Genomic DNA, 26695 nt, shown 5'->3' on the forward strand with positions numbered 1-26695 from the left:
ACTAACAGGCACTAGTCCTATCACTTGAAGATGCATATCATTCATTCTAGTGGGAGAAGGCTAAACCGACTTTCCTGACTAGCGAATTGAAACTTTTAAATGGAAAGAAGTTAATTTAAAAGTGGGAAAAGCAGCTTACAATGAGTCTTATCGGCTATGTAGCCGACGGCCGGCGCTTATGGAAAACACTGGGGGAAGTGCTTTTCATTCTCTCGTCACCTATGGGCTAATAGAATGCATTGCCCACGAGCGCCTGATGGGCGTTTCTGTTCGACTACAATTACAGCCCCTTGTAGCCTCGTTAATCCTTGGGCTGAGGCCATGCTCTTGGTCACAGCCGTGTCCATTTGGGGAACGGAACAGAAAAAACACACCTGAGATGGATGTCTTCTAACTCTTCCTGTTCTTATCTGTCTATCATGCGCTCTCTTCTTCGCTCTCTCTCTCTCTTCTCACTTTTTTCTCGCTGTTTTTTTGTTCTCTTTCTCTGGCTCTCGCTCTGAGTATTGCCTTGTTCTAAGAACACATTGCTTCTATAATTAATGTTGGGCCTCTGTTTCTCTCCTCCATCTCTAACACAGCAGACAAGCATGCTGGCTGCTTGTGGCGACTTTGTGTCTGCTCAGTTAGGCACATAGTCTACCATTTGTCCCATCTCTCATTTAATTGGAACCACTTCACAGAAGTAAATAAGCTATTTCAAGTATTTTTCTCTCTTTTATCCGAAGCGCAGTCTAACGGTAGATCAGAAGGTTCATCTTTTCCATTGACGTTTGTTGGCTACTACATCTGTATACTGTAATATAACATTTCTCGTAGACAATATTTCATTTATTAACATAATATATGTGCCATAATTCCTCAGCTTTTTTTGGCCACGGTGTGTTCATATTTCAGAGGTAGCCATACTACTGTACATGTGCATATTGTACATATTAATGTGCAATTGTTTTTGTCTGTCAGACACGGTCAGAAACAGCAAATATCACTGCAAAAGAAAACATTCTGCCAACCCCTCCAAAGACATTTGATCAACTTTGCCATGTACTGTATTGCTATTTCCTTAGATGTTGCCTCGGCCTAATTCCGATATGTCCAAAGTATGGGTGTTTTTTTCAAGTGGAGTTATAATGCTTGTTCACGACAGGTCAGATTTCGGGAAAATAAATGCTTGTGTGTGTGTGTGTACGGAGCGCACCAAGTTTTATGAATCTCAATATTTTTGTATCTTTTCAGAAATGGCTCACGCAGATCATTTGAGTTAAATTTACGCAATGGTTATAAATGAGGCCCCTGGTGAGAACTCTCACCCTGGCTAATCAATGAAAACGAATCAAGGGAACTACCAGGGGCAAAGTAAACCCGAGGTACTGTGGACTTCTGAGTAGCCCTGCTCTTGCGTCTTGTCATCACCTTCTGCATTTATGTAATGACTGCCACACAATGACTAACACTGGAGGCCGGGTGGGCTTTTGTTTGGAACAAGCCTCAGTACAGCCCCTCACAACCCTTCCCTTGTCTGTATTTCATCAACAAAGGGTTTCCAAGTGGCTCCTCGTGTAGGAAGCAACAGAAGCTCAGGTGCGAGGTTCTCAAAGGCACAGAGGGGTTAATCACAATTGATCGGGCTGGATGTTTGTAGTCTCGACTATGGGATTCTCTGTGGAGCTCACCCGTGAATACATACACATCTCGTTCCAACTGATAATCACTTTTTATTTGTGTGGTAATCCTGTCTTTCCACGCCAGTTCACTATGACCAACAGCCCATGGCCATTGTAATGGTCTGAGGCGCACTGTTCTTAGAGCGTCTTACCATGGCAACTGCATTATGACTCGGTGGAGTAATCGGCCATAGGGGGAATGAGCTTTAAAGTGGATCTGTCTTTGTCTACTCGTGCTTTGACAATCCATAGATCCCCTGGGCAGCCTTGGGGTCTATACCATACGGAGTCGACCCAGGCCCAGCCGATGTACGGTTATGCTTGAGCTGTTTTTGAAAGAGATCAAATATGAGCAGTCGCAGCATTTAGAGGACCACTGCTCGGCAACCGGTGCCATGACAACGAGCTCAGACTCTTTAGATGGCTAGATGCTGAAAATGTTAGAGTAGTTCATTGGTCGTTCACTCATATATATTTAAGGCATCCACTTGAGGGTTTTTAAATTGTCAGTCAAACCCCTCTCCACCCTGATTGCGAGTGGGTGATGTGCTTATTAATGCTAAATAGCTTTGAAAAAACTGATTTGTCATTTGTTTGGAGCAGTTAAACTAGACGATCCCTCTCAACGTTTGCACTGAGGGGGGCCCATTTGGTTTCAAAATTGGAGCAGATAATTGCAACTCAGACTTGATGAGAAGGAACACATGCTTCGCCTACATCATTTCTATGCTGTTAACAAGGAAGCAAAATTAATAGAGAAGCCATTTGATGGTAACCATAAATAATAGGCTGACTGTTCTAGCTTGGGGGTAGATCAGCTTTAATATTGAAGATCGATTGTGGCGTCCAATGTAATTGTCTGCATAATTTCCAATCCCCCATATATATTTTTTTTCTAAATGTGTGTGTTGAAGTTGTAAGTTAACATACACTTAGGTTGGAGCCATTATAACTCGTTTTTCAACCACTCCACAAATGTCTTGTTTACAAACTATTGTTCTGGCAAGTCGGTAATTTTTCCATCAATTGTTTACAGACAGATTATTTCACTTATAATTCACTGTATCACAATTCCAGTGGGTCAGAAATTTACAAAGACTAAGTTGACTGTGCCTTTAAACAGCTTGGAAAATTCCAGAAAATGATGTCATGGCTTTAGAAGCTTCTGATAGGCAAATTGACATAATTTGAGTCAATTGGAGGTGTACCTGTGGATGTATTTCAAGGCCTACCTTCAAACTCAGAGCCTCTTTGCTTGTCATAATGAGGAAATAAAAAGAAATCAGCCAAGACCTCAGGAAAAAAAATTGTAGACCTCAAGTCTGGTTCATCCTTGGGAGCAATTTCCAAATGCCTGAAGGTACCACGTTCATCTGAACAAACAATAGTACACAAGTATAAACACTATGGGACCACTCAGCCGTCATACCGCTCAGGAAGGAGACGCGTTCTGTCTCCTAGAGATGAACGTACTTTGGTGCGAAAAGTGCAAATCAATCCCAGAACAACAGCGAAGGACCTTGTGAAGATGCTGGAGGAAACCAGTACAAAGTATCTATATCCACAGTAAAACGAGTCCTATATCGACATAACCTGAACGGCCGCTCAGCAAGGAATAAGCCACTGCTCCAAAACCGCCATAAAAAGCAGATTTGATTTCCATTGATAATTTTTGTGTGATTTTGTTGTCAGGACATTCAACTTATGTAAAGAAAAAAGTATTTAATAAGAATATTTCATTCATTCAGATCTAGGATGTGTTATTTTAGTGTTCATATATATATATATATATATTGCTTAAAAAAATAAAAGAAACACTAAAATATCACATAGTATATGTGTGTGTGTGTATACGTATGTATATGTGTGTATACGTATGTGTGTATATATATATATGTGTCCTCACTGTCGACTGTGTTTTTTTCCCAGCAAACTTAACATGTGTAAATATTTGTATGAACACAACAAGATTCAACAACTGAGACATAAACTGAACAAGTTCCACAGACGTGACTAACAGAAATGGAATAATGTGTCCCCGAACAAAGGTGGGGTCAAAATCAAAAGTAACAGTCAGTATCTGGTGTGGCCACCAGCTGCACTAAGTACTGCAGTGCGTCTTCTCCTCATCTACTGTACCAGATTTGCCAGTTCTTGCTGTGAGATGTTACCCCACTCTTCCACCACGGCACCTGCAAGTTCTTGGACATTTCTGGGGGGAATGGACCTAGACCTCACCCTCCGATCCAACAGATCCCAGACGTGCTCAATGGGATTGAGATCCGGGGTCTTCACTGGCCATAGCAGAACACTGACATTCCTGTCTTGCAGGAAATCACGCACAGAACGAGCAGTATGGCTGGTGGCATTGTCATGCTGGAGGGTCATGTCAGGATGAACCTGCAGGAAGGGTACCACATGAGGGAGGAGAATGTCTTCCCTGTAACGCACAGCATTGAGACTGAGCATGTTGTCATTGCAGACAGTCTGATGATGCTGTGAGACACCGCCCCAGACCATGATGGACCCTCCACCTCCAAATCGATCCCGCTCCAGAGTACAGGCCTCGGTGTAACGCTCATTCTTTCGATGATAATGCGAATCCGACCATCACCCCTGATAAAACAAAACCGTGACTCATCAGTGAAGGGCACCTTTTGCCAGTCCTGTCTGGTCCAGCGATGGTGGGTTTATGCCCATTGGCGACATTGTTGCCAGTGATGTCTGGTGAGGACCTGCCTTACAACAGGCCTGCAAGTCCAGCTTCTCAGCCTATTGCGGACAGTCTGAGCTGCAGGCTGCTGACGGGCTGGTCCTGGGGCTGGCTGCTGACATGCTGGTCCTGGGGCTGGCTGCTGACAGGCTGGTCCTGGGGCTGGCTGCTGACAGGCTGGTCCTGGGGCTGGCTGCTGACAGGCTGGTCCTGGGGCTGGCTGCTGACAGGCTGGCCCTGGGGCTGGCTAAGGGTCATCCTCTTCTTCCAAGTCACTGTCAACTCACGCTCCTTCCACACTAGCTTCTCTCTCTGCAAAAATAACTTCTGCTCTCTGAGCAGAGATTGTTTTTGCCATACTGATTGATTGTGGTAAGGAGCCACACATTCAAAGCTATTTTATTTGTTGTATCCCTCCCCAAATTGTGTGGGAAAATACTGCATTTTTACTGCAATGTATCGAAATAATGCATTGTAATAACATTGTGTAGGTTCCCGCAAGACATTGTATAGTTTCACACACCAAAAAGGGTAGGCAGGGAGACGGACAGGTTTTTGGTGCTATGTTGAAATAGTGGACCCGAACACCACATATGTAATATAAGTGTGTAGGGGGGTGCGTAGTGTGTGCTCAATGAAAATGTGTTTATATTACATGTTCTTCACAGACAATGAGCCAAGGCCAATGAGTCTCAGGTTAAAAAGATCATTCATTGAATCATTTTTATTTTTGAAAACATTGAAAATGGGTCACACATACCTGAACACCATACAAGGGTTAAGCAAATAGTTAAACTGGGATATGACTTGATAGGGATATGATACGAGTTAGGAACGTAAATTCACTCTGGCTATCTACTCCGATTTCAGAGCACGACTGTCTTGAGTGTGCCAGAGCGCAGAATAACGAACAAATTTACGAACGCTCAACTCGTGTTGAATATGGCTTCTGTCAGCAAACGTTGGCAAAAAAAGATTAATTAAATTGTTGCTCAGTTAGTCACCATAACATGAAAACAGCCTAACCAGCTCTTCTAGGGCGAGTGAAATGGTCAGAGTGAGGCCTTCTCTCATTTTTGTCTGGAAGTAGCTAGCAAGTTAGCCAGTTAGCTTGGGTGCTTGACTGCTGTTGTGAGGTCAATGCTCAGATCAACCCTACTCCTCAGCCAGAGCGTCCAGCACTCCGATAGTCCATTCGTAAATTCAGAGCGTTTTTCTACCTGACATCGCTGTGAATTTATGAACGCCCAGAGCGCACTCTGGCACTCCAGATTGAATTTACAAACACTCATTTCCAGGATAGCAAGATCTTATCCATTTTTGCTAATTTCTATTAAAATGTATTGTAGTGAGAATTTCTTTCTTTTGGGATATGAGTACCGAGCATGTCCACTTCACCCTCAGACCATTTTATTGGAAAACTACAGGGAAATGTAAAAGTTATATTTGTTTATATGTTTATATCCACAATTTTCCAACCTCATGAAGCCATCTATTTTGTGAAGTGCACCAGTCTCTCCTGCAGCAAAGCACCCCCACAACATGATGCTGCCACCCCCGTCCTTCATAGTTGGGAGGGTGTTCTTCGGCTTGCAAGCCTCCCCCTTTTTCCTCCAAACATAACAATGTTCATTATAGACAAACAGTTCTATTTTTTTCTATTTTTTTCATCAGACCAGAGGACATTTCTCCAAAAAGTAAGATCTTTGTCCCCATGTGCAGTTGCAAATTGTAGTCTGGCTTTTTTATGGCGGTTTTGGAGCAGTGGCTTCTTCTTTGCTGAGCGGCCTTTCAGATTATGTCGATATAGGACTCGTTTTACTGTGGATACAGATACTTTTGTACCGGTTTCCTCCAGCATCTTCAGAAGGTCCTTTGCTGTTGTTCTGGGATTGATTTGCACTTTTCGCACCAAAGTACGTTCATCTCTAGGACAGAACGCGTCTCTTTCCTGAGCGGTATGACGGCTGTGTGGTCCCATGGTGTTTATACTTGCGTACTTTTTTTTGTACATGGTACCTTCAGGCGTTTGGAAATTGCTCCCAAGGATGAACCAGATTTGTGGAGGTTTACAATTTCCTTTTCTGAGTTCTTGGCTGATTTCTTTTGATTTTCCCATGAAAAGAGTCACTGAGTTTGAAGGTAGGCCGTGAAATGCATCCACTGGTACACCTCCAATTTGACTCAAATTATGTCAATTTGCCTATCAGAAGCTTCTAAAGCCATGACATCATTTTCTGGAATTTTCCAAGTGGTTTAAAGGCACAGTCAGCTTAGTGTATATAAACTTCTGACCCACTGGAATTGTGATACAGTGAATTATAAATTAAATAATCTGTCTGTAAACAATTGTTGGAAAAATCACTTGTGTCATGCACAAAGTAGATGTCCTTAACCGACTTGCCAAAACTATAGTTTGTTATCAATACATTTGTGGAGTGGTTGAAAAACAAGTTTTAATGACTCCAACCTAAGTGTATGTAAATTTATGACTTCAGCTGTACCTACAGCAGGCCAAATTTGATTTGAATGCTATTCTCCTTAGGGAAAATAAAGTTAATCTTAGCAAGGTCAAAGGTTAAACATGTTGTCCTCTGACCCCCCCCCCCATGTCTCAAGGGATTCCATGTTATCTTAAGAGTTTATTTTTTTAAGACCATGACCCATCCGTCAAAGGGCTAAGTATAATTAAGTGCTTTTAATGATTACTGTGGTAAACTGTTTATAATGGCACAATTGGCCTTGTATTTATCCCTCTCTCACTTTGTCCCCCTGCTCATGACTTTCCAAACTCCTCATTCCCTCTCGCCTTCTCTCCATCTCTCTGTGGTACCCCAGAGACCTGTCCTTACACAGTAGCTTTTCCCATGTGGTTTGTCTGGATTTAAATGCTGTTTGTTGGCAGTTTGTGGCCAGTTGGGCTAAGGTCTGGGAGGCTGCTGTAGAGAGGGGTCCCACGGTACCACCACAGACCTCAAACACACCCCCTCGTCTCTGTCCAGCACCCAGGGTCCAGCTGCTCTTTCACTCTGTAATTGACTGGGCTGGGAGTCTTACGCTGGATCTGATGGTCTTGCCCAATGAGTTATCCAACAGTTTCTCTGTTATAGTACATGTACATAAAGTATACTAAACATTACGAACACCATTTGCCCTCAGAACATCCTCATTTCGTTGGGGCATGGACTCTACAATGTGTCGACAGCATTCCACAGGGATGCTGGCCCATGTTGACTCCAATGCTTCCCACAGTTGTGGCAAGTTGGCTGGATGACCTTTGGGTGGTGAACCATTCTTGATACACACGGGAAACAGTTAAACGTGGAAAAAACCCAGCAGCGTTGCACTTCTTGACACAAACCGGTGTGCCTTGCACCTACTACCATACCCCGTTCAAAGGCACTTAAATATTATGTGTTCTCCATTCACCCTCTTGAATGGCACACAATCCATGTCTCAAGGCTTAACAATCCTTCTTTAACCTGTCTCCTCTCCTTCATCTACACCGATTGTGTTCCTAATGTTTTGTAAACTCCGTTTACAGCAAACAGAATTCTCAGCATCTGCAATACTGAGTAATGTCCCCTCAACCCCTGTGTGCTTGGTGATGTATGGGGGAGTCTCCGTAGTGACATCAACTGCAGTACCAACCATGTACGTGGCTCAGTGACTTCATCTTCTGCTGAGCTTCTCTCACCAACCGAGAACAGGAAACCTGTGAGGATTTGAATCAATTGCTATCAGGATTATTCAAATCCCACTTCTCTCAGTAATACTTTCACGTTCAAAGGTGTGTTTTAACGATGTTTACATTTTAAGCCTTGTATCTAGAGTCCAATTCCTGCTAGTGATTATAATATGCATTTAAGTTAAGTGTCACAATTTAAGATGATCTGTCAGATGTTCAGTGCCAGGGGTCTTGCGGAGGAGCTGCTCGAGAGATAGTTCTGCTAGTTAATAACACACTCTCCTTCCAACTTCATGTGTAGCCTATGTGTTTGTGACCAGAGGGATCAGCTGGTCTTTAGAGCAGCAACACAGGGGCGTACTGTAGTCTTTCACCTCACAGATTACCCGAAATGCAACGTTGAAATAATGACATGTTTTCCTTCTTCTTCTCTGAGACGTTACACGCAAACGTACCATGTTATTTGATATCAACATGAGAAAACGAAGAGCACTCTCACCCAGACTTTCTGTGTACTTGATCTATAATGGCTACAAAACAACACTTGACGGTTTTATCTGCTCAACATTTCCAAGATAGTCATTCAGTGATGAAGCAACAAGTCATGGCAGTTAGCCTATTGGTATTGATGTGATGCAGTCAAAGGAGTTAGGCTAAGCGAGCGCAGTTAGAACACACGTTGATCAATCAGATTGTATGGCTGGAACCAGTTTTATTTTATAGACCACAGAATACAGCTAAGCAGTGCATTAGTACAGCATCACATCTTCATACAGATCTTCAAGCTTTTCCTCCTCACCCTTTCCTCAGGGAGAGGGTCCACCCCTCTCTGACCCCTCTCCCCGCTGGTGGACTCATCCTTCTTCCTCTGGCCAGTAGAATCCAACCGGTAGTCAGAATTACGACAACCAAGGTGAACGCAACAAACGGGACAATGCGAGTGAAGTCCATGACAACACCGTGCGTCTACGTCATCTTCCCGACAGTTCTTCAACACTGGGCTTTCTTTCTCTGGTCACGTAGAGCTGCAGAGGCCCGGCTGGTCCTTGAGTCTGGATCACAGTAGTCAGCCGGGGGTAGTCCTCAGTGTCGGACAGGGAGATGGGCTGGAGGGTCAGGTAGGACACGCTGGGCCAGTGTGGTTCCAGGTGAGGGCCTGAGTTTCGGAACCAACCTGCTGGGCACACAGGTAGAGTTGCTGTCCGCCCTGCACCAGGCCACTGTGGGCTCCAACCTGTCACTGTTCCACCTCACTCTACAGGGCAGAGTGATGGAGCTGGAGATGGGGGAGATCCACCAACAGCCCTCAGAAACTTCACAAACTCTCACATCGTTGACAATGACCTGGATAGGACAGCTCATCCAAATATTGTTTATTTTTGCAAATAGCCTTGGTCTCAACTGTACGGTCCTGCATTGTCCATAGATATGTTGTTGGAATGAAGGAACAAAATGCCAGATCTGTTTGTCCACTGGGTTTGGACGTGGATTTGACCTGTGAGGTTCAGAGTAGTAAAGTTATTGAATTCTGTTTTGACCAAGCACTTTTTGTCGGGACACTGCAGAAGGAGTGCTTTTAATCTCCAGATGCTTGTGGACGAAAGCTGTGAACAACACTGCGTTGCAAGGTACCAAAATCAAAGTCCTGTTTACATTTGTCATTTAGCAGACAGTCTTATCCAGAACGACTTAAGAAGTGGTCAGGAAATCTCTGCTTATTTTTTAAATATTATATATATATATTTGAGGAGCAGTGAGCACCACATATCAAGAGCGTGGCGCTCCTTATCCACAAGACTGGTTAGTATACTATACGCTATTTGATAACTTTAGGAAAGAACCCATGCCATACTGTTAAACATTCCTTTGACATAGGCCTAGGGAATCATGCGCTGGTCCGCTCATTGTGCATCCTGTGACCACATGGATCAATGTCACACATACTGTCATGTTGTTCTCGTGCCCTTTTCAGCTCCCAGCTCATACTGTGAAACAAGGGGCCTGTGGTTTTGAGGTATTTCTATACCCTCCGTATAGATCTTCTTGTCTTTCTTTTCCAAGTCTTTACTCTCATCAAAGACGGTGTACACGCAAACCTGATCTAATGGATTATGATGGGCAACATTCACAGACCGAATGCAAAAATATCACTTATTTTTGCAAATAGCCTACGCGGGGTGTATGTTAGCCTACGCATGATGTATGTTAGCCTACGCATGATGTATGTTAGCCTATGCTATGTACAGTGGGGCAAAAAAAGTATTTAGTCAGCCACCAATTGTGCAAGTTCTCCCACTTAAAAAGATGAGAGGCCTGTAATTTTCATCATAGGTACACTTAAACTATGACAGACAAAATTAGAAAAGAAATCCAGAAAATCACATTGTAGGATTTTAAATGAATTTTTATTTGCAAATTATGGTGGAAAATAAGTATTTGGTCAATAACAAAAGTTTATCTCAATACTTTGTTATATACCCTTTGTTGGCAATGACAGAGGTCAAACGTTTTCTGTAAGTCTTCACAAGGTTTTCTCACACTGTTGCTGGTATTTTGGTCCATTCCTCCATGCAGATGTCCTCTAGAGCAGTGATGTTTTGGGGCTGTTGCTGGGCAACACGGACTTTCAACTCCCTCCAATGATTTTCTATGGGGTTGAGATCTGGAGACTGGCTAGGTCACTCCAGGACCTTGAAATGCTTGTTACGAAGCCACTCCTTCGTTGCCCGGGCGGTGTGTTTGGAATCATTGTCATGCTGAAAGACCCAGCCACGTTTCATCTTCAATGCCCTTGCTGATGGAAGGAGGTTTTCACTCAAAATCTCACGATACATGTCCCCATTCATTCTTTCCTTTAAACGGATCAGTCGTCCTGGTCCCTTTGCAGAAAAACAGCCCCAAAGCATGATGTTTCCACCCCCATGCTTCACAGTAAGTATGGTGTTCTTTGGATGCAACTCAGTATTCTTTGTCCTCCAAACACAACAAGTTGAGTTTTTACCAAAAAGTTATATTTTGGTTTCATCTGACCATATGACCTTCTCCCAATCTTCTTCTGGATCATCCAAATGCTCTCTAGCAAACTTCAGACAGGCCTGGACATGTACTAGCTTAAGCAGGGGGACACATCTAGCACTGCAGAGTCCTTGGCGGCGTAGTGTGTTACTGATGGTAAGCTTTGTTACTTTGGTCCCAGCTCTCTGCAGGTCATTCACTAGGTCCCACTGTGTGGTTCTGGGATTTTTGCTCTCCGTTCTTGTGATCATTTTGACCCCACTGGGTGAGATCTTGCGTGGAGCCACAGATCGAGGGAGATTATCAGTGGTCTTGTATGTCTTCCATTTCCTAATAATTGCTCCCACAGTTGATTTCTTCAAACCTAGCTGCTTACCTATTGCAGATTCAGTCTTCCCAGCCTGGTGCAGGTCTACAATTTTGACAGCTCTTTGGTCTTGGCCATAGTGGAGTTTGGAGTGTGACTGTTTGAGGTTGTGGACAGGTGTCTTTTATACTGATAACAAGTTCAAACAGGTGCCATTAATACAGGTAACGAGTGGAGGACAGAGGAGCCTCTTAAAGAAGAAGTTATAGGTCTGTGAGAGACAGAAATCTTGTTTGTTTGTAGGTGACCAAATACCTATTTTCCACCATAATTTGCAAATAAATTCATTAAAAATCCTACAATGTGATTTTCTGCATTTTTTTCTGTCATAGTTGAAGTGTACCGATGATGAAAATTACAGGCCTCTCATCTTGTTAAGTGGGAGAACTTGCACAATTGGTGGCTGACTAAATATTTTTTTGCCCCACTGTATGTGTCTTGCCTGGCCTATCATATATCTTTATTTTTACGTTATGTTAGGTGTTGTGTGTGTGTGTGTCTGTGTGTGTCTGTTTGTATCCAAGTGTGTGTGGTGGTTTGATGCATCTGGGATTATAAGTAGAAACTAGTTTCACACCTCATGCCGCTTTACCTATAAGAAGCTAATTAATTACCAATGGTATCGTGCAACACTGCAACAGATAAATCAACATAAGGAGTATAGTTAAAGGCCATGGAACACATTTTTCTAATATGGCTTGCTCATGCGTTTGTGTGGTACAGAAAGCAGCTGCAGGACTAGGAATGAAGTACATTCTTGCACGTGTTGGTGTATCTGTGTCTATGTGCCGTCTGTGTGTTTGTTCATCCCTTAATGTGCAAACCCACATCCATTTCCTCACTCATTATAGTTATCAGACATGCCATTAATTTCTCTGAGAGAAAGACCGGGTGGCATGGTGGAGTGTGAATAGCAACAATCATCTGGGCACATTTCGCTCATGTATTTAGAGGGCAGGAAGCAATCGTTGTTGGCTGGATGTCTCAACAGGTGGATTTGTTAGTGCCTACAGAGATCCTGGGCAGTGTGACATCATCCATTGGAATGGCTGTCCTTAGAGCTCTGGGCTGTAGCTGTTAAGAAGGCGACAGGTGTTCTTTTGGAATGACAATTAAATTCAGACAAATATAGTGTTTATATAATGTCTATAGGCCTTAGTCTTTGTTCTATTTATATGAACTGGAATGTGTTCTACACTCATTTCCAGCCACGTGTGATGAACACATGCAATGAGTGCACATTGCTCCTGGGTGGTGCGCAGCGGTAACAGATGACATGCCAAAGCCAACTGGAGCTCAGGCTTCACTAGTCCAATGCAATGTTTATTGGTAGAACCTCTGTAGCTAAAGTTTCTCTGCTGCGTCTCTCTTTTCCTTGCCGGTTCAACACGCTTGTCCGTCCCTGATAGATGTCCCCCCCTGCAGGATATGAATACTTAATCACAGAAATGTATAATCTCTGTATAGAATATGCCTGGGGCGGAGGAGCAAATATCAACCAAGCCTCCCGCCAGTGCTGAAATTAAGCTCGACGCCGTGGCTATCGAGCTGCACTGGTCCAGGTGCACCTCTCCCCTCCTCATTCTGTTTCTCTTTCTCTCTTTCTTTATCACTCTCTCCATCTTCCTGTGTTGCTAAAGCCTGTCTGATTTTTAGATTAGCTCACTGCACACAACCCCTCTCTGTATAGGTCATAGGATGAGGCAGGGACTTTAGATTGTAAAGGGGAAAACCAGCCACGTTGCTGCCCCCCCCCGCTTCCAGATAAGCTGAATACCTTCGCTTTGAGGAGAGAAACACAAAGCCGCCGGCAGAGAACGAGAGCACACGGCGGGGGCTCTGCTCTCAATCTCCGCGGCCGACGTAAGACTTCAGAGTGTGTTAACCCTCGCACGGCTGCCAGCATGGACGGTATCCAAAACCCCGTCCTCAGAGCGACATGGTCTCTCTCTATCGAGTTTGTCGTCCCCACTTTCTTCAAGCTGTCCATTTGTTCCGGTACCCAAGCAAGCGAAGGTAACTGAACTCACTGACTATCACCCAGTCAGTTCTGTCATCATGAAGCACTTTGAGAGGCTAATCAAGGACCATATCACCTCCACCTGACACCCTCAACCCACTATAATTTGCATACCACCCCCACAGATCCACAAGTGATGCAATAGCCACTGGACTGCACACAGCCCTATCCCACATGGACAAGAGGAATACCTATGTGAGAATGCTGTTTATCGTCTACAGCTTAGCTTTCAACACCATAGTGCCTCCCAAGCTCATCACTTTGCTTAGGGCAATAGGACTGAACCCCTCCTTCTGCAACTGGATTCTGGACTTCCTGACAGGTCGCCACAGGTGGTGAGGGCAGACAACAACACCTCTGCCACGCCGATCTTCAACACGGTGGGCCCCCCCAGGGTTGTGTGCTCTGCACCCTCACCCATGTCCTCCCTGTTCAGCCATGACTGCGTGGCTATGCACCACTCCAGCTCTCAAGTTTTCTGATGACACAACAGTGGTAGGCCTGATCAACAACAACGACGAGACCGCCTACAGGGAGGATGTTAGTGCCTTGGCGGAGTGGTTCCAGGGAAATAACCTCTCCCTCAACGTTAACAAAACGAAGGAGTTGATGGTGGACTCCGAGACAGCAGGGAGAGCAGGCTCCCATCCACATCGACGGGCTGCAGTGAAGCAGTTGAAAAGCTTCAAGTTCCTTGGTGTGCACTGTACCGACACAGTGGTGAAGAAGCGCAACAGCACCTCTTCAACCTCCGTAGGTTGAGTAAATTCTGCATGGCCTCTAAGACACCCATGAACTTGTACAGATGCACCATTGAGAGCATTCTGTCAGGCTGTGTCACCGCTTGGTACATCAACTGCACTGCCCGCAATCGCATGGCCCTCCAGAGGGCGGTGTGGTCAGCCCAACGCATCATTGCGGGCACACTGCCTGCCCTCCAGGATATCTACAGCACCTGGTGTCGTAGGAAGGCCAAGAAAATCATCAAGGACCTCAGCCACTCGAACCACAGTCTGTCCTCTAGGGCTGGGAGTTGTCAGGGACCTCACAATACGATATTATCATGATACTTAGGCGCCGATACAATATGTATTGTGATTCTCACAATTATGTTTTGCGATTCGAATCTGATTTTATTGCGATTCGAGTTTTGATCGTCATGGAAGTAAAAGTGCTGAAAACCAATTGACTCCCTATTTAGAAAGAAGCTGGAGAACAAGCTTAAAATGAATAATATTGGAGTTTTGGTGCAGATACAGCCAACTAGCTGAAATTATATTGCGATATTGTCAAAACGAAACGATGTATCATAAAAAATGATATCCCAATATGTAACTGGAATGATTTTTCCCTCCTATCACGACAGTGTCACCCTGTCATAATCTAGCAGACAGACACTACAGTTTTGTTAAAGTCGGGACTGAGAAACTGAAAAACAGCTTCCATACTGTCAATAGCCGGCAACCGTCTGCACGGCAACTAAAGACACTGTTTAAAAAAAAAATATATATATATATATATACATACTGTATATTCTTTTCATTTAACCTTTAGGCAAGTCAGTTAAGAACAACTTCTTATTTACAATGACGGCCTACCGGGGAACAGTGGGTTAACTGCCTTGTTCAGGGGCAGAACGACAGATTTTTACCATGTCAGCTCGGGGATTCGATCCGGCAGCCTTTCGGTTACTTGCCCCACACTCTAACCACTTGGCTACCTGCCGCCCCAAATAGCTCTTTGCCCGGCACCTAAATATACTGTTTATAGCCGGCTACCGCCCAGCTCTCTGCCCGGCACCTAAAGACACTGTTAATAGCCAGCTACCGCCCAGCTCTCTGCCCGGCACCTTAGAGACCGCTGCTCCATGTATATAGAGACATTGATCACTGGTCACATTAACAATGTTTACGTACTGTTTTACTCACTTTGTATGTACACTGAGTGCACAAAACATTAGGAACACCTGCTCTTCCCATGACCTAGACTGACCAGGTGAATCCAGGTGCAAGCTATGATCCCTTATCAATCAGTGTAGATGAAGGGGAGGAGACAGATTTAAAAGAATGATTTTTAAGCCTCGAGACAATTGAGACATGGATTGTGTATGTGTGCCATTCAGAGGGTGAATGGGCAAGACAAAAGTTTAAGTGCCTTTGAACGTGGTATGGTAGTAGGTGCCAGGCGCACTGCTTTGAGTGTGTCAAGAACTGCAACGCCGCTGGGTTTTTCACTCAACAGTTTCCTGTGTTTATCAATAATGGTCCACCACTCACAGGACATCCAGTTAACTTGACACAACTCTGGGAAGCACTGAAGTCAACATGGGCCAGCATCCCTGTGGAACGACCACACTGCGTGATAAACTGAACAAAAATATAAACGCAATATGTAAAGTGTTGGGCACATGTTTCATGGGCTGAAATAAAAGATCCCGCAAATGTTTTATACGCACAAAAAGCTTATTTCTCAAAAATTTGATTAAACAGCATGAGCATCAGCAGAAGCTGATTAAACAGCATGATCATTGCATAGGTGCACCTTGTGCTTGGGACATTAAAAGACCACTCTAAAATGTGCAGTTTTGTTACACAACACAATGCTACAGCCCAGGATCTCCACATACGGCTTCTTCACCTGCGGGATCGTCTGAGATCATCCACCAGGACAGCTGATGAAACTGAGGAGTATTTCTGTCTGTAATAACACCCTTTTGTGTGGAAAACGCATTCTGATTGGCAGGGCCTGGCTCCCCAGTGGGTGGTCGCACCCATGCCAAGTCATGTGAAGTCCATAGATTAGGGCCTAATGAATTTGTTTCAATTGACTAATTTCCTTATATGAACTGTAACTCAGTAAACTAACTCTATGCATGTTCTCCGCCTTTTAGTGGTTGCAAATACCCTACCATCTTCTTACCAGATATTGGGTTTAGATTGGTCCTTCACACCTCAAGCTGTCTAAGCAGGGCCAAGTGTTCTACTGTCCAGTTCTAATATGGTAAGGGACGAACAGGCCATTCTATCTGCACTCATTTCATCTGCACAAGATACAGCGGGTGTAAACGGTATAGTTCAGTTAATTACTTTGTTGCAAGCTCTTCCTCAACAGTGCAGTATCAATATAAAAACGTGTAAAGTCCAGTAGAGAAAGAACACAAGAATACACACAATTTAAAAACGGGTGGGTCTAATCCTGTATGTTGATTGGTTTAAACCTCTACGGGATCGGTGTTCCACCCCGTTGGACGGTTGAGCTAACGTGTGCTAATGTGATTAGCATGATGTTGTAAGTAACAAGAACATTTCCCAGGACATAGACATGTCTTATATGGGCAGAAAGCTTACATTATTGTTAATATAACTGCACTGTCCAATTTACAGTAACTATTACAGTGAAAAAATACCATGCTATTGTTTGAGGAGAGTGCACAACACAAAACACTTATCACGGCAACTGGTTTGATACATTCACCTCTGAAGGTAAATAATGTACTTACATTCAGTAATCTTGCTCTGATTTGTCATCCTGAGGGTCCCAGAGATAAAAATGTAGCATAGTTTTGTTTGATAAAATCCATTTTTATATTCAGATGTAGGAACTGGGTTCTACAGTTAGAAGCCCTGATGTGTCTGGATGAGGTCGATATATGCATACAGTTAGGTGTAAAATGGTTGAGCAGCACGAGAAATATAATAAATATTAGCAGAAACGTATATGGTGGTTGTGTGTGCAAGAGGGAGTGTGTATATATACATTTGAGTCATTTAGCAGACACTCTTATCCAGAGTGACTTACAGACCAATTAGTGCCGTGCTCAAGGGCACATCTACAGATTTTTTCCCCACGTAGTCGACTCTGGGATTCAAACCAGCGACCTTTCGGTTACTGGCTCAACACTCTTAACCGCTAGGCTACCTGCTGCCCACACATTTATGTATCAGTGTTGTGGACACTAGTCTCCATCTATAGAAAATAATCACAAGTTAATGAGCTCCGGTCTAGCTGCCTTTTTCATATTATCCTCAACCGGAAATGTCACTTTTTCCCCCCCATGAGTTTTAGTTTTGATCCTTATCCCACTGGTGCAGCTGTTCACATTCTCATTCCTAAAGCTGAAAGATATGAGCTACAGTTGGAAAATAATATATATATTTTTGAGCCTGTTGGTAAATGTCTCCCAGTGGGTCCTAGGCTGGTGAGGCCCACACTACTGTCCTGTGCATATACAGTATTTGCATGCTAATATGATTACTGGGAGGTAATGGAGAGGGCATGGCCTTGCCTCGTTACACTCATCCCTTGGTTGTCAGGCAGAATTGTTTTTAAATGTCATCTGTTGAACCCCCCCCATCACCCAAACGACCCATAATTTGCTAAAGAGACAACGCGTTCGGCCAGCAATTTGCATGATAATGAGTCACATGGATGAAAGCTGAGAAACACACATTACTCCATTGCTTGAATGCATTTGTATAATACACTTACCGTCCCTTGGCTTTGTGTGAGCTGTCTATAAACGCTACCCTCCAGTAGTAATTGCCCTGTGTGGTGTGCTGCATGACTTCTTCCTGACCCTTTTGGTGTGGGATTTGACCTATCAGGCCTCTGGGAATCTTTTTTTTTACAACAGAGCAATGCTATAAGCAGGGGCTCAATCTCTGATGTGTGGGCTAACACACCACACTGCCAATTAGAGCTCTCCTAACTGATGCTAGTCTGGTATTGCTTGGCATTTGACCTGCGTTTTCACAGTTCACACATCACGTCTTCCTCACAAATCCCATATATTTTGTAGGCACTGTCAGTCTGACTTTCTGCTTCTCCCAGTCGGTCCCAGAGTAGTTGATGTCCAGTTCATGTCTGTATCGCCATTACTAATGTACAGTGCCGTCAAAGTATTCGGACACCTGGACTTTCTCCACATTTTGTTACGTTACAGACGTATTCTAAAATTGATTAATTTTTTTTTCTCCCCCATATCACTCTACACACAATACCTCATAATGACAGGTTTTTAGAAATGTTTGAACATTTATAAAAAAAACGCGAAACTGGAAATATCACATTTACATAAGTATTCAGACCCTTTACTCAGTACTTTGTTGAAGTATCTTTGGCAGTGATTACAGCCTCGAGTCTTCTTGGGTATGGCGCTACAAGCTTGGCACACCTGTATTTGGGGAGTTTCTCCCATTCTTCTCTGCAGATCCTCCCAAGCTCTGTCAGGTTGGATGGGGAGTGTCACTGCACAGCTATTTTCTGCTCTCCCCAGGGATGTTTGATCGGGTTCAAGTCCGGGCATTGGCAGGGCCACTCATGGACATTCAGTGAATTGTCCCGAAGCCACCTCTGCGTTGTCTTGGCTGTGTGCTTAGGGTTGTTGTCCTGTTGGAAGGTGAACCTTCGCCCTAGTCTGAGGTTTTGAGCGCTCCCCCCAACCAAGGCCCTACTCCCTTGATTGCTCAGTTTGGCCGGGCGTCCAGCTCTACGAAGAGTTTTGGTGGTTCCAACCTTCTTCCATTTAAGAATGATGGAGGCCACTGTGTTCTTGGGGACCCTCAATGCTGCAGAAATGTTTTGGTACCCTTCCCCAGATCTGTGCCTCGATACAATCCTGTCTCGGAGCTCTCTGGACAATTCCTTAGACCTCATGGCTTGGTTTTTGCTCTGACGAGCATTGTCAACTGTGGGTCCTTATATAGACAAGTGTGCCTTTCCAAATCATGTCCAATCAATTTAATTTACCACAGGTGGACTCCAAGTTGTAGAAACATCAAGGATAATAAATGGAAACAGGATGCACCTGAGCTCAATTTTGAGTCTTATAGAAAAAGGTCTGAATACTTATGTAAATAATGTTTTTCTGGTTATTTTTTGTATTTTTAATACATTTGCAAATTTTTTTTTGTAATTATAGGTTAATTATTATAATTAACCTTAATGAACCTTTTTAATAATAGACTTAGAGTTGACCCCACTGTGTGCCCAGAGTAGGATGCATTTTCACACAGATGTTAATCCTAGATGTCTCAAAGCAGAATGCTGACATCAAAGATTCAATACCAGTAGGTTACACTCACCTCCTCCAACCCCCCCCATATCCCTGGTCACATCAGAGAGCTGTGTGCTCAGTGCTCAATATCAATGAGTCAGGAACCTTTGTTTCTCGGCCGGGCACTCCAGAGAGGTACTGGTTCTGATGCCATGTTGTTCTGTGCTCCACTTCAAATGATGCCAGGGATAAGTGTGTATACAGGAAGAGCTCGGGGATAAAAGAGAGAACATGAAGGCCTACGTATCGACTACCAAGAAAGAGTGAGAATAGTAAGGTATAGTCAGAAAGAGTTAGAATAATAAGGTATAAGAGTCTGAGAGGTCAGATAATTGACAAGGAGAAAGATGAGAGCAATATGTACTGATGATCAGACTGTGTGACATCTGTATTTGAGACTGTGTGACATTTGTATTTGAGACTGTGTGACATTTGGATTTGAGACTGTGACATTTGGATTTGAGACTGTGTGACATTTGGAAAGCTAAGAGCTAACCATGGATATATGTTGACAGATCAGGGACAGGTAGAAAATCCGTGTAGCTTCCTTCAATACTCCAATGATGGATTGGTTGAATCCAGGTTAGAATTGCATACCGATCTAAACGCATGCACAAACGCACGCACGCACACTGAGCTTCCCAACAGCAGGGTCAGGGGCTGTGATGAATACATCTCAGTCCAGAGCAATTAAATATCTGCTGGATGAAGGAGGGTGCCTTAATGAATGGATAGATGGGGCCTTTATGGATAATTAAAACACCATCTGGCCCAAGGGACACATCTTTATTTTCACTCCCAGTTGACAACAACACAGCTGCTAAATTGGACTAAGTTGTGTTCTCACTAGCGGGATGTTTATAAGGAGTGTACTCACTAGCGTCTCGTTTATCAAGCAAATGTTTATCATAATACATACTCTCTAGCGTCATTTTGTCAGGCACACTCTGAGGAATGTTCTGAATTATTCAGACAGTGGCTGGCTAGTGAGAATGGACTATAAAGAAGCAACCTCTGACAACAGTTGTTGACATAAAGAAGAATTCATTTTGGTCCACTTCATAGGGATTAGAGCTTAAGTTGAGGATTCAAGGACAAGCAATCCATCACCAAGAACTCTCTATCTTCTCTCGTCTCTTTCTCTCCCTCTCCATTTCTTTCTCTCTCTCTCTCCATCATTTTTCATCTCTGCCATAACAACATCTCCTCCCCAGAGAGTTTCTCCGCTCCCTGTGTAAATGTTACAGTGGATATTGGACATTGGATGTTGATGGACCACAGATGAGCTGTATCAAACATGATGCATTGTGTGCGGTCTCCCAGACTGTAAATTCCCAAATGGGCCCTCTCTGTCGTTGGGATTGATCCGTTGTGTCACCTCCAATTATTCTTACCACACACACACGCGTGTGTGAGGTCTTGTTGTTGTGACATTGATTGCCATTGCCTTGCACGCTGAAGAAAGGCTCATACCCGCCGCGTTTGTGCGGCAAAATAAATGTCAATTTAAGTTTATTTACCGGAGTGCTGTCCTATTTCTGTTCTGTAGATTGTGTACGAGGATTTACGTTTATATAAGGTGGAGTCGAGCACGTTGTTTATCTCTTCATTTCTTATCAGTTTGGGGAAGCCAGAGTTGTGAAAGTAAACAGAAATGTAACAGGTGAAAATGGATTGCCGGTGTATGGTAACAGAGGACAGTGCGAACACACTGTAATGCATACGGTTGTCCACTCACTACTGCGACGCCTGCTGAATGTGTCCAAGGCACAAATGTAATTACTGGATACAGACTGGACACTTCCATTTTTCCTACTGAAACAGAGCAAAAAAGCATGCACAGCCTAAACGCGCACACACACACCCATACCGACACACACACAGGGTTCGTGTTGAACCTGGACGGGTTTAGTTCTCCTGTGAGAGAGGTACTTAATCCATCCCCCCCACTACTCATCACACTCTACCTGACCTCAACATGAAACGACTCTATCTGGGGAGACATCACAGTAACAGAAACACTCCTCACAGTCCCTCAGTGTGTTATTAGACCAGTAAACAGAGAGAATGCTGCAATCACCATTGTTTCAGTCAATGTTTGTATTGTTTAACCAGGCTAAGAGCCAGCCAGCCAGCCGGCCAGAGGTAATGTCATTGATGTCATTGGAGAAGGACTAGGGACGCGTCCCAAATGGGACCCTATTCCCTATATGGTCCACTACCAGGGCCCATAGGGGTCAAACGTGGTGCGCTGTACAGGGAATAGGGTGGCATTTGAGACACAAGCCAGGGTGTAGTACTGGTGTAATCTGGCTGTGCTCCCGTGCTGCAGCTGCAGACACTCAAGAGTGCATTTGAGCACTTCAATCAGAGCCAGGTCCTTGTTTGCGGTGTTTAACGGTTACTGTAAGCCCTTCCTGTTGATGAGATTGTCAGGTCTGCTGCTGAAAGGGACCACTGGGGTTAATTGCACCCTCTGGGGAGGCACATCTCCAATCCTTCAAAGGCACACACACACACACACACACACACACACATACTCATGCATGTGTGCATTAACACACACACACACACACACACACACACACACACACACACACACACACAATAATTATATTTAAGCATAGTTATGTATAACTTGATGTCAAATCCCTCATCCCTCCGCTTTGGCCATTTTTTTTTAAGGCTGCTCTGCAATAAGTGGTCTCGCTCAATCCCCAAATGGGCTTGATTTTGTTTTTGAGGGAGTTTTGCAGTCTCACAACATTTCACATTCAAGCCAAGACTACCGAGCGGATTCATCTCTGCTCCTCTCGCCCAGTGCTGCCCTTGTATTTTTGCCACCTCATCTCCCCTGGCAGAAATGATCATTCTCCAAAAACAAGAGCAGCCCCAAACATCATTAAAAAATGAATGGAATTGTAAAAGCGTACAGGCTAAGCGCCAAATACCATTAGGGTTTTACAGGCAAAAAACAACAACCACATATTGTGATTTGTTCCAGTGTAGTAGGATCCCACAGTTTTATGGATGTTTTGATGATTATTGATAGGTACATTTTCCGTCGAGTTTAACAGCTCATCTTAATATAATGACTTTTTAATGGGAACGTTACGGCCTCCTTTAAAGGGATACTAGGGGATTTTAGCAAAGAGTCCCCAGAATCAGGTGAATTTGTAGATACCAGTTGTATGTCTCTGTGTCCGGTATGAAGGAAGCTAGAAGTAGTTTCCCGAGCCAATGCTAACTAGCGTTACCCATAGTGCAATGACTTGAAGTCTATCTGCTAGCATGCTAGTAGATACCTATAGACTTCGCCATTGCGCTAACATTTATACTTATGACTAAGATCCAACTTTTTCTAAGTCTGAGATAGGGGACAAAGCCTATTTGAAGGGGAACCTATAGAGGCACCTATAGTCTAAAACCTGTCTGTTTTTCTCTTCCTGCCTTTAAAGCGTCTTCAAAATGCAGGTGTGAATGGGCTTTAAATAAGTCTGAATAAGTACATTCCAAATGATCAATTATTGATTTTCAAATTATTAAAAAAAAAAAAAAGTTTTTGTTCCGGACTGAATTGATCGTATTGGGTTATGTAACGGTTTTTCGTTTGGGTTGGCGGAAATGTCCAACAGCCACAAATGAATTTGACAAGCAGCACATGAATTAATAACCCTCTAATAAAATGATCATAAGAAGGTTTTTATAAACCTTCATGCATGCCAAACTATTTCTCACTGACTGTGTGTGTCGACTGCACTCCTCTTGGTCAGGTCTATATTCTCATTCTCTATAACCTAGATAAATAAATTGGAATGTTTAACTCCCTGTGTTTTTTAGGGTGTAGGAGTGGACCCCCACACAGCCCTGGCCCTGTCCCCAGACTCCAAACTGGCCAAGGAGGAGGACCTCTTGTTCCCAGCCTCAGATGAGATGACCATCAGGATAGGTAGAGCAGGACCGCTCTCAGGCAAGCCGCCCTTCATATACCCACATCATTATCAGCAACCTCCCCCATCTACCTCTCAAACAACCTATGGCAGGGACTCAACTGAAAAACCATTTCAAACCATGAGTCTCATTTCTCTGATGGCTTGCTCTTGGATATTCCTCTCGCTCTCTCCTTTCTCTTCTTTCTCATCTTACCAATCAATATCTGTACTGGCTTCCTGTGGCGCTTGAATCATCTCACCGGTGTTCTTTGTTTGATGTTTTTCTGCTGGTTTTATTTATTTATTTATTTCGAAACATAAACGCGTAGAGTCACAGAGTATAGGGCAAAATAACTCTTAGATTTAATAGCCAATTTTCACATTCTCTATGTTAATAGGCATCGTGAATTGGTTTAGATGGATATTGAGAACGGGTTTATCAATACTGTGACAATATACTAACAGAAAATAGGATATGGTTGGTGTGCCAATCATTGACAGCTTTGGTTTGATTCAGCGTTCGGGATGTTAATGGCTTGCATAATAGTGAAGCCTGCAGCGATTATTAACTTGATCCCTGCGCATGGTGTTCAGTTTGGTTAATTCACTGAGCCAAACAAATGGAAAGATTTAATTTAGACTATAGGAATATACAGTGGGTGAATCATTTACTGTGACCTCCTCCTCCCTCATGTACTGTCACAGGGATCCACTCCAGCCATGCGTCCACTGATGATGATGATGATGCGTGTCTTGCAGTTGTTTGGCCAGAGCCTGGTTGAAGTCACTCTGGCAGGCCATGTTTTTAAGTTGGGATGACAGACACGTTAAGAAAGGGGAAGGATATGTGACATGCACTGTATTTAGAGGGGATGTGCAGTGCGTCACAGTTATGTCAGCTGGATGTTGACCATAATGAGCATATTGACCGACCGCAGATGGATTAAATCGGGAACACGACCCTCGTTTCAAAAGGACTCGTCAGCGGCGGTGACATGAACCATTTTCTTGATCCTCTCAGTCCAACTCCTGTGGTAAATTCACATTCATTACCGTCAGGTGTAATTGCTCAAAGCATCCCTACAGTATGTAGATGATAACGTAGATTTGGAGCACATATTGAAGCAGTTCCCTCTTTACTCAATGTGGATGTAGACATCCTAAGGTACATTGTGTTTATATACAAAAGTATGTAGACACTCAAATTAGTGGATTCGGCTATTTCAGCCACACCCGTTGCTGACAGGTATATAAAATCGAGTGTACAGCCATGCAATCTTCAAAGACACACATTTGCAGTAGAATGGCCTTACTGAAGAGCTCAGTGACTTTCAATGTGCCACCGTCATAGGATGCCACCTTTCCAACAAGTTAGAATGTCAAATTTCTGCTCTGCTAGAGTTCGCTGGTTAACTATAAGTGCTGTTATTGTGAAGTGGAAGCATCTAGGAGCAACAACAGGTCCCCGCGAAGTGGTAGGCCACACAAGCTCACAGAACGGGACCGCCGAGTGCTGAAGTGAGCGGCGCGTAAAAATTGTATGTCCTTGTGTGTGGCCGAGCAGCTGCATACAAGCTTGAGATAACCATGCGCAATGCCAACCGTCGACTGGAGTGGTGTAAAGCTCGCCGCCATTGGACTCGGGAGCAGTAGAGTGTCAAATCACGCTTCACCATCTGGCATTCTGCCGGACGAATTTGGGTTTGGCAGATGCCAGGAGAACGCCACCTGCCCGAATGCATAGTGCCAACGGTAAAGTTTGGTGGATCAGGAATAATGGTCTGGGGCTGTTTTTCATGGTTCAGCTCCTTAGTTCCAGTGAAAGGACATGTTAATGCTACAACACAATGACTTTCTAGACGATTCTGTGCTTCAAACTTTGTGTTTCAGCATGACAATGCCCCAGTGCACAAAACAAGGTCCATACAGAAATAGTTTAAGGTCGGTGTGCAAGAACTTGACTGGCCTGCACAGAACCCTGACCTCAACCCCATCTAACACTTTTGGGATGAATTGGAACGCTGACTGCGAGCCAGGCCTAATCCCTCAACATCAGTGCCCCACCTCACGAATGCTTTTTTGGCTGAATGGATGCAAGGCCCCAAAGCAATGTTCCCATCATCGAGTGCAGGTATTTCCAAACGGAGGTACGCGCAATGCCTCCGGGGGTACGGCATTGCGCGTACCTGCTCGAAAAAAGTAAGGCCCGCGTCCAGAGACACATACCAGCTCTATTGGTAGTACTGCTACTACCAGCAGAACTGCACCTGTTGACGACACAAGTTTATTTATTTTATTTGAATTATTTTACCTTTATTTAACCAGGTAGGCAAGTTGAGAACAAGTTCTCATTTACAATTGCGACCTGGCTAAGATAAAGCAAAGCAGTTCGACAGATACAACGACACAGAGTTACACATGGAGTAAAACAAACATACAGTCAATAATACAGTATAAACAAGTCTATATACAATGTGAGCAAATGAGGTGAGAAGGGAGGTAAAGGCAAAAAAGGCCATGGTGGCAAAGTAAATACAATATAGCAAGTAAAACACTGGAATGGTAGTTTTGCAATGGAAGAATGTGCAAAGTAGAAATAAAAATAATGGGGTGCAAAGGAGCAAAATAAATAAATAAATAAAAATTAAATACAGTTGGGAAAGAGGTAGTTGTTTGGGCTAAATTATAGGTGGGCTATGTACAGGTGCAGTAATCTGTGAGCTGCTCTGACAGTTGGTGCTTAAAGCTAGTGAGGGAGATAAGTGTTTCCAGTTTCAGAGATTTTTGTAGTTCGTTCCAGTCATTGGCAGCAGAGAACTGGAAGGAGAGGCGGCCAAAGAAAGAATTGGTTTTGGGGGTGACTAGAGAGATATACCTGCTGGAGCGTGTGCTACAGGTGGGAGATGCTATGGTGACCAGCGAGCTGAGATAAGGGGGACTTTACCTAGCAGGGTCTTGTAGAGGACATGGAGCCAGTGGGTTTGGCGACGAGTATGAAGCGAGGGCCAGCCAACGAGAGCGTACAGGTCGCAATGGTGGGTAGTATATGGGGCTTTGGTGACAAAACGGATTGCACTGTGATAGACTGCATCCAATTTGTTGAGTAGGGTATTGGAGGCTATTTTGTAAATGACATCGCCAAAGTCGAGGATTGGTAGGATGGTCAGTTTTACAAGGGTATGTTTGGCAGCATGAGTGAAGGAAGTTGTTCTGCTTCTACGAGCACATCCACATGTCCACA

General features: G+C 43.9%; 1 protein-coding gene across 2 annotated transcripts in view; it reads left to right on the forward strand.

The window, feature by feature from the left end:
* The window catches only part of LOC112223514 (zinc transporter ZIP11), a 132433-nt gene that overhangs the window by 41697 nt on the left and 64041 nt on the right, over window positions 1-26695 (forward strand). The window contains exon 5 of one of the 2 annotated variants that reach the window (XM_024386569.1): window positions 23363-23492. In XM_024386569.1, the coding sequence (XP_024242337.1) occupies window positions 23363-23492 (130 nt within the window). The remainder of the gene's footprint in view (window positions 1-23362; window positions 23493-26695) is intronic. The other variant, XM_024386570.1, reaches the window with a different exon arrangement.

Source organism: Oncorhynchus tshawytscha, linkage group LG24 (assembly GCF_018296145.1).
Source record: "Oncorhynchus tshawytscha isolate Ot180627B linkage group LG24, Otsh_v2.0, whole genome shotgun sequence".
Classification (NCBI taxonomy): Eukaryota; Metazoa; Chordata; class Actinopteri; order Salmoniformes; family Salmonidae; genus Oncorhynchus; species Oncorhynchus tshawytscha.